Source organism: Chelon labrosus, assembly GCF_963514085.1.
Source record: "Chelon labrosus genome assembly, chromosome: 21".
Taxonomy (NCBI): domain Eukaryota; kingdom Metazoa; phylum Chordata; class Actinopteri; order Mugiliformes; family Mugilidae; genus Chelon; species Chelon labrosus.
This window is the reverse complement of record NC_140354.1, coordinates 317697-331139: the sequence shown is the minus strand read 5'-3', so window position 1 is coordinate 331139 and position 13443 is coordinate 317697. Positions and strand designations below refer to the sequence as shown.

Below are 13443 nucleotides of genomic sequence, written 5' to 3'. Positions count from 1 at the left end.
CACATCACCAGATGATGTGTACACATAATCCTACAGTTCATACACCCCAACATGTTTGTGTACGTACTGCATTGTTACATCCCTAAGGCTGCGTTCAGACTGCCAGCCAAAATCCGATTTTTAGCCCATTCAGATTTGAATCGGATCTCGATTTTGAAGTCTGAACAGTGACAGATCACATGAAATCCGATTATTGCCAAACGGTTGCAAACCACATCCAGAGGTAGTTTCATATCGCATTCATATCGGATATGGACAGATGCGTCTCAGTCTGAACAGCTCCCAACACTCAGATGGGTTTGGACTGTCCGTGACGTCACTTACGCGACGCCAGGCCAGAACCAATGCGCCAGACCGCGTGCCTATTTCCGTTGTGGAGGAGCCACGTTACGGCCACGGACAGTGATATTACAGCTATCACAATGGAGGAAGACTTTGAAAACAATTCGCCTTGGACAGAGGAAGAAACTGCATGCCTTATAAATCTTTACACTGACGTGACGTACATCCATCGTGTTGTTTGTTGTTGTTTTGCTTGTCGCTGTCGCAATTATATGACGTCTGACAAATACACGTGCTGAATGACGCTTCCGCTCGTTGCTACAGCAACCTATCAGACCGGTGAAGAATGTGGCCCAGTCTGAACAGAACCATATCCGATTTGGACACTTGCTAAAGGCAGTGTGAACAGTCAGCCCTAAAAATCGGATATGAGAAGGAATCAGATTTGAATCAGATCCGTCTGCAGTCTGAACGCAGCCTAAGAGTGTCCAGGGGAATTAAGGGACAAACACAATACAATCAATGAGACCAAGTCTGGATGTAAGGAAAGTTAAACAAAATTTATTGAAATGCAAAAGGTAACTAAACAAAAATCTCCTCGAAACAAAAACAGTGGGGAAGATTTGGACCATGTGGTTGTGCCAAATAAATGAAAGCAATAAAACAAAACTAGGCCTGGCTAACACGCTTCCAAATGGAAAACAACAAAAGGGCCTAACTATCTTTTCTAATACAATGTTACCAGAACTACATAAATGGCACCAACCAATAATCCTTGTGTGTATAACAAATGATCACCTATGTGGTGGGGTGTAAAGGGTACCCCAATCTTATCTCTGGTCTGCACCTTCCACCACAACTGAAATAAATCGAACAAAAGGGGTCCACATGTCTTGATACCACAGAAGGCAACAGAAAACAAAAGAACAATCAAGCAGGGTAACAATCAGAGGGCAGAGACTGAACCATGTGGTTTCCAAAACAAGCAACAAGCAGTCAGAGAAAGTAGGAAGCAGTAGCAAGTCAGGTGCAGAGGAAATAGAGAGCAAGGAGCCTGTAGCTGTATCCTTTTAACGTATAGGCCCTGTGGTGGTAATTGGATGAACCAACCAATCAGCAGGCCTCGCCAGACTTCCCAGGTGGAATCACTTGCAGAATTACCTGAACAAACGGGGGGGGGGAGAAACAAGAAAAATAAATTGCCCCTGTCTGGCATGTAACAGCATGATTAAATCAAACTGAACTGAACTGAATTATGCTTGTCTTTGTGCAGGATCCATGTTGCCAGATTTTTTTTTAGAATGCGCATGACCTTGTGTTGTTTATTGTTTGATTATCATGAGGATTTTTGGTGGAAAGGCAAAGTACTGAGTGTGTGACTGTCACCAAGTCACACAGACCATAAGATGTTCAGAAAAGAATACTTTATGACCTTACAACATGAAAATTTAACACAAGTACTGTATTTTATCATTGAAATAAAGTATAATCTGAATTTCATTATTGTGTTCTATAATATTCTGTTTAACTAATATACTCATTATAAGTATATGTATCTAAATGTTGACTATATAAAACATTCATTCATTCATCATAATGGAATAATGGATTACACAGGAACTGAAAAGACATTTCATTACAGTAGATGTTTGTCTGACAATGCTGTAACTAGATATAAAGAATTAATTCCTTCTTTATTTACCTCAGTGCCATGTACCAATGTTGTGGACGACAGCAACCACAATTTAACCCCTGCACTAATAGATTATTTTGTCGATGGCACTGCAGCATCGCTTAGTTCAACTTTAAACTTAGTTGCTCCTCTGAAAAAGAGGGTCATAAATAGGAGGAGGCTAGCTCCCTGGTATAATTCACAGTTGCGCTGTTTAAAACAGGCAGCCCGAAAGCTAGAAAGAATTTGGCATTCCACTAATTCTGAAGAAGCTCGCATAGCCTGGAAAGATAGTTTAACAACTTATAAAAAAGCTCTCAGTAGTGTTAGAACAGCATATTATTCATCATTAATAGAAGAAAACAAGAACAACCCCAGATTTCTTTTCAGCACTGTAGCCAGGCTGACAAAGAGCCACAGCTCTGTTGAGCCATCTATTCCTTTAGCCCTCAGTAGTAATGACTTCATGAGCTTCTTTACTAATAAAATTGTCGGCATTAGAGAAAATATTCAAGGCATCCTTCCAACAGCTGTTAAAGATGCAAGTACAGCGACATTAGAAACTTTTGTAAGACCTTATCAATATCTGGAATCCTTCTCCCCAGTAGATCTTCTTGAGCTCTCTTCAACAATTACAGCATCTAAACCATCAACCTGTCTTCTAGATCCAATCCCAACTAAATTGCTCAAAGAAGTTTTTCCATTAATTAACACCTCCATATTGAACCAGATAAATTTATCTTTATTAACAGGATATGTGCCTCAGTCTTTTAAGATTGCTGTAATTAAGCCCTTACTCAAGAAAGCCACTCTAGATCCAGATGTTTTAGCCAACTATAGACCAATCTCCAACCTTCCTTTTATTTCCAAAATTCTAGAAAAAGTTGTTGCTAATCAGTTGTGTGACCACTTAAACAAGAATGGTCTGTTTGAAGAGTTTCAGTCAGGTTTTACAGTTCATCATAGTACAGAAACAGCTTTGGTTAAAGTTACCAATGACCTCCTCATGGCTTCAGACAGTGGACTTGTCTCTATACTTGTTCTGCTAGATCTTAGTGCTGCATTTGACACTATTGATCATAATATTTTACTACAGAGACTTGAAAGTGAGGTCAAGATTAAAGGAACTGCATTAGACTGGTTTGAATCCTATCTATCTGACAGATTCCAGTTTGTTCATGTCAATAATGATTCCTCTACTTATACAAAAGTAAGTTATGGAGTTCCTCAGGGTTCTGTGCTAGGACCAATACTCTTCACGTTATACATGTTGCCATTAGGCAAGATTATTAGAAAACATGGCATAAACTTTCATTGCTATGCAGACGACACCCAGCTATATTTATCTATGAAACCAGATGAAACTAATCAGTTGGTTAAACTCCAAGCATGCCTTAAAGACATAAAGGCTTGGATGACCTGTAATTTCCTACTCTTAAACTCAGACAAAACAGAAGTTATTGTATTCGGTCCTAAGCATCTCAGAGATTCATTATCTAATCACATGGTGTCTTTGGATGGCATTACCTTGGCCTCCAGTACTACTGTAAAAAACCTTGGTGTTATATTTGATGAGGATATGTCCTTTAAATGTCACATAAAGCAAGTGACCAGGACTGCCTTCTTTCACCTGCGTAATATCGTCAAAATTAGGAACATCCTGTCTCAGAGTGATGCTGAAAAACTAGTTCATGCATTTGTGTCGTCCAGACTGGATTATTGTAATTCATTACTGTCTGGCTGTCCAAATAGCTCTTTAAAAAGCCTCCAGTTGATTCAAAATGCCGCAGCAAGAGCATTGACAGGAATTAGCAAGAGAGATCATATTACTCCAGTTTTAGCTTCTCTTCACTGGCTCCCTTTAAAGTCTAGAATAGAATTTAAAATCCTCCTCCTTACATACAAAGCCCTTAAAGGTCTAGCTCCATCGTATCTTAAAGACCTTATTGTACCATATCATCCCAGCAGATCACTTCGGTCTGAAAGTGCAGGCCTACTTGTGGTTTCTAGAATTTCAAAAAGTAGAATGGGAGGTAGAGCTTTCAGCTATCAGGCTCCTCTCCTGTGGAACCAGCTCCCAGTTTGGGTTCGGGAGGCAGACACTCTCTCTATTTTTAAGGTCAGGCTTAAGACTTTCCTTTTTGATCAGGCTTATAGTTAGGGCTGGACTAAACCATCCCTTAATTATGCTGCTATAGGCCTAGGCTGCTGGGGGACGATGCACCAAACACATGTCCTCCTTCTTTCTTCTCTCTCCTCTCTCGCATCCTCCACTTTCTTTTCTCTGGCACAGAGCTCTTGCCCTCTAATTTCCTATATACTACTAGTCATACAATTCTGTGCTATTACTATGTAGAATGTTTACTGCTGTGTGTGTCCCACCCCCCTTCCCCCCCCCCTTCCCCCCTCTTCCCCCCTCTTCTTGTGAGTATCTCTGGCCTGGAGTGGTGTGTTTCCCGTGGAGCTCTATACTACATCTGTTGTCGTGGTCTCATCAGCCTGCCCAGTCTTCATGGAATCCTGCAGTTATCCACTCCTACCTGAATGAACAATTCTCCAACCTGCCTATGATTCCTCTTACATTTTCAAACTGTCATGTAACATCATCAGTTTGTATCATAAGATTCCACATGTACACTTTAGTCAGATATGTGTATCTATGACAGATGTATGTTTATCTTGCTGTTCTCTTCTCTTCTCTCTTTGCTGTTCTCTTCTCTCTTTCTTCTGTCTGTACCCGGCTGGTCTTAGGCAGATGGGTCCCTCCATATGAGCTGGGTTCTGCTCGAGGTTTCTTCCTGTTAAAAGGGAGTTTTTCCTTGCCACCGTTGCCTTCAGGCTTGCTCTGGGGGTTTCAGGCCGGGTTTTTGTAAAGCGTCTTGAGACGATTTGTATTGTTATTGACGCTATATAAATAAAATTGAATTGAATTGAATCTTCTGTAACCACTTGTCCTGAAGAGTCGCGGGGAGGCTGGAGCCTATCCCAGCTGTCATTAGTGGGGTATACCATGGACAGGTCACCAGTCTGTTGCAGGCCTAACACAGACAGACAGACAGTCATTCATACTCACATGCACACCTAAGGCCAATTTAGAATCACCAGTTAACCTTACGAGCATGTTTTTGGACAGTGGGAGGAAGTCGAAGTACCAGAGAGAACCCACGCAGACACAGGGAGAACATGCAAACTCCACACAGAAAGGCCCATGGACTCGAACCCGGAACCTTCTTGCTGTGAGGCATCAGTGCTAACCACCACTCCACTGTGCCACCCCATATGAAACAGTATTTTTTTTTTTAAAAATAGTCTTTGTTACCTTTAAAATAATGGTGAAACAGGTTCTGTCTGAAGAAGTACAGAGCAAGAGAAAACTGGTCTGACATGGACAAAAGAGGAATTTGCATGCTTGAGGCAGATAGCAGGCAGAAACAGGAGATACAAGAAACCTGGTTTACATGAGTAATGCTGTGAACTAATGCTTCAAGGGGAGGTAATGATGTACACCTGTAAACTCTGCTTGTAGATTGTTGAGGGGTGGATAATTTGGGAGGTGTGACACCATTGTTTGAAATGTAGTGAGACAGAAGTTGCAACAAGAGAATGAGGACTTTATAAGGAAAGGCACAGACACTCAGTTGGCTTCCCAAGCCAGCTTAGGTGTATCTTTTGTCTGTCAAACATTTATTAATTCATTCATCCTCTGTAACCGCTTATTCCTGTGAAGGGTCACAGGGTCTGCTGGAGCCTATCCCAGTCATCGGGCAAGAGGTGGGGTACACCCTGGACATGTCGCCAGTCTATCGCAGGGCTACAACTGCCATTCATTTCATCCATCCATTTTTTTGCAATGCACTTAGAGTAAGGGGGTTGATGCAGCACCTTTCATTCTTGGCTGTTAGAGTTGCAAAGCATGTTTCTCCTTCAGCGTTTGGAAGATGAGTGCACTGTCTTCAGCCTACACCACTGTCTTCATTCATTCATTGGTAAATACTCTTAGAATAAAAAAGACAGCATCCGCTCACAGATGCTCGTTTATAAGTCTCTTCTTTCTGTAGCTAAATCTATTTTTACACATATTGTATTTTATTTATCATTAATAGAGAAAATGAACAAACTCGTTGTGACGAAGAGCGCTTCGTCACTTGACTTTGTAAATATGGCACCATGCACTTTTGGCTGCTAGAGTATGGGAACACATGCACTTTAATAATTGCACAAGCACTTTAATAGGAGCAACAGCACTTTATTGAAGATTTGCACAAGACATTTTATCACATTGCGTTTTGCACATTGGTATGGCTGTAGTTTGCACTGTTGAGGGTTGGAATATTTGTCTCCATATTGTCCTTTTGTAGCCTTGGATTGGCTGGCGGGTGCTGTGTGGGCCATGCAGCTCCACCTGGAAGAGAGGGACATGGAGGTAAAATATGCAGCCATGTTTTAATTGATAAAACAATGAGCGAGAGCTAAGCTAAAAAAATGTGATGGTGGATGTAAAGTATAATATGTTGCTCTTTAGGTGTATGTAGTGATGGCCCTCTGACACCCGAGGCTCCGACACATGCGCGGTAGCTCATGAAGCAATTGTATTGAACCACTGTGCCGAGGCGAGGTTCGGTCACATGACTAGTGACGTTTGAAGCACTTGAGTGACGTGATGAGGGGTTCGGTTTGTCATGTGAATCACCTGGTGGGATCGAGTGTGTTCAGGGATATTCCAGATATCCTATCCCTATTTAGTGGTGTTAATCTGAATGTTTCTTTGCAGAGTAGGTTGGTTTGTTGCTGTTGTTGGTGTTAGTTGCTTTGAGAGTTAGTAGTGTTGTATCAGATTGCATATTTTGTAAATTACTGAAGGTTCGTAGAGCATAGTAGTGACGTAAATCAAAACCGTCAAACGACAAAAGCCCACTACGAAAGGGGCTGGTGGTACATTGAAAAGACAACCATCGTCCATTAGTGAAGTAAGGGTTTGATACCCATTGATTGCTTTTTATGTATTTTATTGTTATATGTATAACATTTATTTATTATCAGCTTTAAACCACATATCCATGTAATGTAGTCGAACAGGAATGTGCATGGCAAATCAAGTCCCATACAAGCATGAACCAGTAAGACACGTCTCAATTGTACTACATTTTATTGTCCACTAAATGTCCTAATAGAGCACTGTGTCACTGAAGCTTCGAGTAATGAACCTTTTTTTAATCCTGTGTCGAGGCTTCAACAAAGCCTCTATTGCCCATCAGGCAAGCTGTATGTAGGTGCAATGTGCAATGAGGAGGTGAATTTTGTACTCACCGGTCTCTTTGTCTTCAGGGTGTTCGGGCAAAAGGCTTTCCCAGACGACGGACCCTGTGTTTTGTGGCTTAACCAAGTGTAAATTGGTGTGGGGGGATTTGGATATGTGTGTTTTATTGTTCTAAATGTAATGTGGTTTAGTGTGGGTTTGTTTTCATTAATAATAGGAGAAATGAATATATATATAGGGTTGTGAGGATGTGTGGGTATATAATTGAAGAAAGGAAAAGTGTGTTAATATGTGAGCAGGCAGTGGATCCCTGTCGATGAAGTCTCCCAAGGTCATTAGCTGAAACACGGTATAAAAAGGCGCCATTTTAACAGCTTGAGTGTTGCTGGTCTGATGCTGGGAGATTTCATGTGCTCCGGAATATGGATGAATAAAAATCCTGTTACACATGCCAAATCTGCCTGTGGGTCATTTTATTGCTGTATCATCCAGCCGTAATTGTGGTCCATCTTACACTCGTGTTTCTTCAAATTGGTAGCCAGGCCGACGAAGAATAATATCTCTGAGCCATGTATTCATTTAGCTCCCTGAAGTTTCTTTACTGATAAAATTGTAAACATTTGAGTGTGCAGCCATGACGGTAGTCATCTGTTTGTTCTGTAACTGCTTGTTCCTGTGAAGGGTCAATGGGGGGCTGGAGCCTATCCCAGCTGTCGGGATCTGTTTGTAATTTAGTCAAATGTGATACTGATTAGGCATAGATGCTATGCCAACAGAAGAGCCTACTGGTTGAAGAATGAACATTTGAGGAAAACAGAACCTGCAAATGAACAGCAATGGCTGTCCTTGAGTCCAAGGATCCATGGTAGCTACAGACATGGCTGGCTTACAAACAGTCCTACGGGAATTAAGAGAATTTCATTGAAGAATCTGAGAAAGTCTTAAAACATAAACATCAAACTAGATAGGTCTGGGTCATTTTCATTAAGAAATAAAGCTACATTTCTGAATTTCACTTATATCTCGCATTAACAGGTTTGGAATGTTGGGGGCTCAAATAGTTGAATCATTTAACACAATTCTAAAACAGTTCTAAATGTCTAAACTTGTGATTTATGAAATAATCATCTTGCATACTGATATCCCCAGCTAAGTATTTTTAGTAACTGGCAACCCACTTCCACTCAGTTCTCACATGCAGGTCAAATCTGCGCATAATCATCCCACTCCTACTGTATGTAATTTATGTGAGTAATGGGAATCTTAACCTTCCACCCTGTGATTACACTGTGTGTAAATGCCAGTCTCTTAGCCAGGGAACTCTGACTCAGCCTCTATGAGTGCTCCCTAGAAATACGACTCCCACATTGCCCACCACATCTAGCCCTCTTGCCCGTTTGCGGAATACGGATCCCCTATTTATAGAACTGGTCTTGTAAGTTTGGGCTCGGCACAAACTTTAACTTAAACAGCCACCCCTGTACACATAGAAGGAACAGGGTGTGTTTGCTTTACATAGGAAGAGTAGTGGACCAAATCTGAGAGGCAAAAGGAGACATATACAGCAAGACAAGGAGCAAAAGACAGTCCCAAACGTTTGAGTGACTGCAATGAAGAAAGGACAGAGTCGATGAGCGCTGGGACTTTACTGACGGGACAACAAACTCGTCCACTTGTTCAGCATAGAGGGCTATTGTTTGACTGGCCTCTGGATAAGCCTTTTAAAGGACAGCTTAAAGGAGAAGATCTTCTTTTCACTTTAACCTTTTGATACTCTGGACAATTTCTTTGAGTAAGCAAAGGAAAACATACATTTCAACGGACATGTACTACAGATTTGTGTAAGACAAGGATCGTTTTGTTCACTATACAACACTGTAAAATTGTAAAACACTGTAAATTGACTGATCCCTGTGTTATATCATTTTCAGAAATTAGACTCTTTATACTTGGTTTTAGACTTGTGCAGTCAAGGAAAAACAAAAAATATATTTTATTCTGAATATCTTTTACTTTTCTTTTTATCTTTCTAAGTTACTATACAAACTTAAACATAACAGTGTATAAATGTAACTTGATCTTAAGCACACAGCTGTAATTACAAAGCAAGCTCAAGAAAGCAGACATTTGTAATTAAGGGCCATCTATAAAAGGAAACCAGGGAAGGGTGAGGTCTATGTGACAAGGGCACCAACACAGAGAACGGAACATTAAGAATCTCTCCAAGTAAAACACAGCTGCTTCTGAAGGACAATACACACCATGGATCATCACGGAGGACACTACCTCAACAAAGAAGCTGTGCTGTCACCTTTGGGTGCAGCCCGAATGTGCCAGCTACTACTTGGCTGCACCATATTAGCCCTGGTTTCCCACAATGCAGGCTACAGCGCTAATTATGGAACTTTCTGCATGTTTGCCTGGTGCTTCTGCTTCATTATCACAATGGTTGTATTCACCTTGGACATTACACAGCTCCACACTTGCATGCCAATTTCCTGGGATAACTTCACCGTGGCCTTTGCCATGCTGGCAACACTCCTGTACGTCACTGCCTCTGTGGTCTACCCTGTTTACTTCCTCCAGTCAGAGTGCTCTAATGAGGGCTGCGAAGTCCAAATCTACCGCATCGCTGTCACTGTCTGCTCCAGTGTCTGCTGCTTCCCCTATGGAGCGGAAGTGTTCCTAACGCGAGCCAAACCAGGAGCTGTGGTGGGCTACATGGCCACTGTTTCAGGGCTGCTCAAGGTGGTCCAGGGTTTTGTGGCCTGCATCATTTTTGGGGCCCTGGCTAATGACAGTGAGTACACTCAATATATTGCCACCCAGTACTGCGTAGTGGTCTACAGCCTATGCTTCTCAGTCACTACGCTTGTAGTCATAATAACGGTCTCTGGTAGGACCTCTGCCTTGCGGATCCCATTTGATCGGTTTGTGATTATCTACACATTTTTTGCTGCTATCCTCTACCTCAGTACTGCACTGATCTGGCCCATCTTCAGCTTCGATAGGAAGTATGGCACCACTGCTCGTCCTGAGGACTGCCCACGTGGAAATTGTCCCTGGGATAGTAAGCTGGTGGTGGCAGTGTTTACCAATGTCAACCTGGTGATGTATTTTGTTGATCTTGTTTACTCCCAGAGAATTCGCTTTGTCTCCAGCTCTGCCGTGTAACCCCACAGCCCATGTTTTAAAGAAGACTTAAGAAAGAGGATAATATCAAGCACGCTGTCCATCCCAGGTCTGTGTGAAAGACTCATTGCTATGGATTCATGATTTCATTGTGTTCTATATATAGACAGTTTTTATTATCAGTATTCATCTAGTGCTGAGACTCTGTGATAGGAAGTAGTAGACATTCTACAGACTTTCTCCAATTCTTTTTTCACTGACTTACCACAGACAGCCTGTCGGGCACACCACTGACAAGCTAATCTGTGTGACTTGGTCCACAAGAGACCCTCCAAAATGTGTCCCTCTCTGCACCAAATGTACACCTCTTCTAATAGCTTGTGTGGTGTCATACAGTTCAGACTGATAAGAGTGTGTGATCTTAGGAGCATCAGAACAGTGTTATGTCTAAGAGACTCATTCAGTCTCAAAAAGAGTAAGCAATTTATTTAACCGTATTAAGAAAATAAATGGGATGGTAATATATAAAAATAGAGATGCACAGTATAATGTGGCTTTGACTTTACAGGGTTGTTTTTAAATGTATTTTATCCAGTTTGCATTATGATCCTTATTTATGGTCAGATTTAGCGGACTTTTCCTTTTTTTAATATCAAATGTATCATATACACCTTTGGAAGCAATATCAGATTGTTGAGTGTAACGTTTCTTAGTTTGCCCTGTTTGTAATATTTTCGATGTTCAATAAAAAGTCCAAATGTACATTCAACCCCAAATTTCTCCATTTATTTCAATCTATTCCTCTCCCACTTTCACAATCTTTTTTTGCAAACTCAGAAAGCTGTTCTCAAATTTTATATGGAGCAACAGACGTCCAAAACTACGGCTCGCTCTATTGTATCTTCCCTGTGATGACGGTGGACTTCAAGTGCCTGACTTACAATGGTATTACTGAGCAGCACAGCTGCGTACAGCAATGTTTTATTTCTTTGCTTCTGATCCTCCAACATGGCTAACTACTGAACGTACTACAACATCAGGTCTACCTCTCCAGTCATATATGTATTCTACTCATGTTAAAAAACTTAAGAAACAGACAAAAAACCCATTTGTTAAAAATACACTCTCTGTTTGGCATGAGGTGCACGCCTATACAGGGGATGTACCCTAACTCTCTCAGATTTCCCCAATATGGGGTAATGATAACTTCATACCTGGTAGAGCAGATGGTGGATTTAAACTATGGGCTAATAGAGGTTTATGTAAAATAACTGACCTATACATAGACGGGAATCTTATGACCTTTGATCAATTGGTCTGTAAATATCATATATCTAGAAATCACTTCTTTAAAAACTTGCAGTTTAGGAGCTTCATAAAATCGCAGACTCACTCCCTGGATAGACCTTCCATGTCAGCTATAGAAAAGTGTACTGTAAGTAATAAGGATGCTCGAGGTCAGCTGTCAGTATTGTATGGTATGTTACGATCCAAATCAAAGGACAACTCCCACTGTAGACTCAATGCATGGAGAGATGATCTAGAAGTAGACATTACAGAAAATGAGTGGGAAAATGCTTGTCTAAAGGCACAAAGTCTATAAACACAGCACTAAAACTTATACAAGTGGCTATTCAGAACTTATGTGATACCTGTTAAACTACATCGCTACAACCCCAACATTCCTGACAGCTGTTATAAAAGTAGTGACAATGTTGGCATTGCACGTGGGAATGCCAAAAATTCCAGTTATTTTGGAAAAATGCAACCTACATGATTTCACGTATGACTAATAAGGTTGGTTCCACTTGAGGCAAAGCTCTGTATATTAGGTATTTATCCTGATAACTTTGCACTGGGCCGCAAAACTGCACCCATGATTGATCTATCCTTGCTTCAGGCTAGGAGAGTGATTGCATTAAGGGGGAAAAGTATGGATAGCCCTACAATTGGTATGTGGTGACCGGAAATGGCGTCATGCTTGACATCAGAGCAATTAACTTATGTTGCCAAAGGGAAACTAAATAAGTTCACAGAAATATGGGACACTTTTATGCAGTTCCTGGAAAGTGATCAGACTGAAACTGATGAGTGAAATTTGACTGATCGCTTGTGGAAGCCGGCATGCCTCTTAAGTAGGACCACTATTGATTTTGTGTTTTATTTCATTTTCAGTTTTTAATTTTCAATTTTTTTTTTGCTTCCTTCTTTGAATGTTTACATGTATACAATTGAGGGTGAGGGGAGGAGGGATGTTCACTGTGTTACTGTCTCTGTGACTGTATGTTCTCTATGACAAAAACAATAAATATATTGTTTAAAAAAAATGTACATTCGACGTGATTTTTTAAAATTTCCATATCCATTCATTTGTGTAAAGTAGTCATTATACAAACGTTGTCCATAAAGACCTGGTCCGTGTACTTAAAAACCCAAGTTAGATCTGGACTGTTTTTCCAAATATGCATATACATACATTGATCAGCTACAACAATAAAACCACTGACAGGAGAAGTAAATAACACTGACCATCTTGTCGTAATTTAATGTTCTGCTGAAAAACTTCTGGACCTGGTATCCATGTGGATGTTACTTAGACCAGACCAGACACCCCCATCCCGTAGCAGCAGCCATCCCCAGCAGGATGCAGCCTGTCACAGGCACACACACAAAAACAGTATAGGAACAACTCCAAAAAATACGAAAAACAGCACCCTCTAACAACATTCTGTTGCCAGACACCACATGACACCCTCAGAAGGCTCGTGTCCATTCTCTGATGAGTCACACAACAATAGGCAGGTGATCATATGTTACGTCTAAAAAGTGTGTGTGTGTGTGTGTGTGTGTGTGTGTGTGTGTGTGTGTGTGTATGTCAGCATTTGACTGTCATCAGTTCACTTACGTTACCTGCTGCCTACACAATATAAGAATAACCTTATTTTTTTTTTTCTAAAAGCCTTCAAGTTGACTCCCGCTGTGTGGGTCAGGATGTCTGGCTCTTCCTCGCGTTGTCTTTCAAGCTTTTCACCAGTCGATGGCAGTGTAGCGCTGGCATCCGCAACTATTTTATTTTATTTTTTTATTTTTATTATTTCAG

General features: G+C 41.0%; 1 protein-coding gene across 1 annotated transcript; it reads left to right on the top strand.

Moving 5' to 3' along the window:
• The first annotated feature begins 7491 nt into the window (after positions 1 to 7491).
• Positions 7492 to 11085, top strand: LOC311506221 (myeloid-associated differentiation marker-like protein 2). The gene has a single exon (XM_084570103.1). It carries the CDS (start codon positions 9474 to 9476, stop codon positions 10383 to 10385), a length of 912 nt encoding a protein of 303 aa, XP_084426229.1. The 5' UTR covers positions 7492 to 9473; the 3' UTR covers positions 10386 to 11085.
• Positions 11086 to 13443: the final 2358 nt, after the last annotated feature.

Coding starts and splice junctions, on each gene's coding strand:
- LOC311506221 (XM_084570103.1), top strand. CDS start 9,474: ATGGATCATCACGGAGGACACTACCTCAACAAAGAAGCTGTGCTGTCA.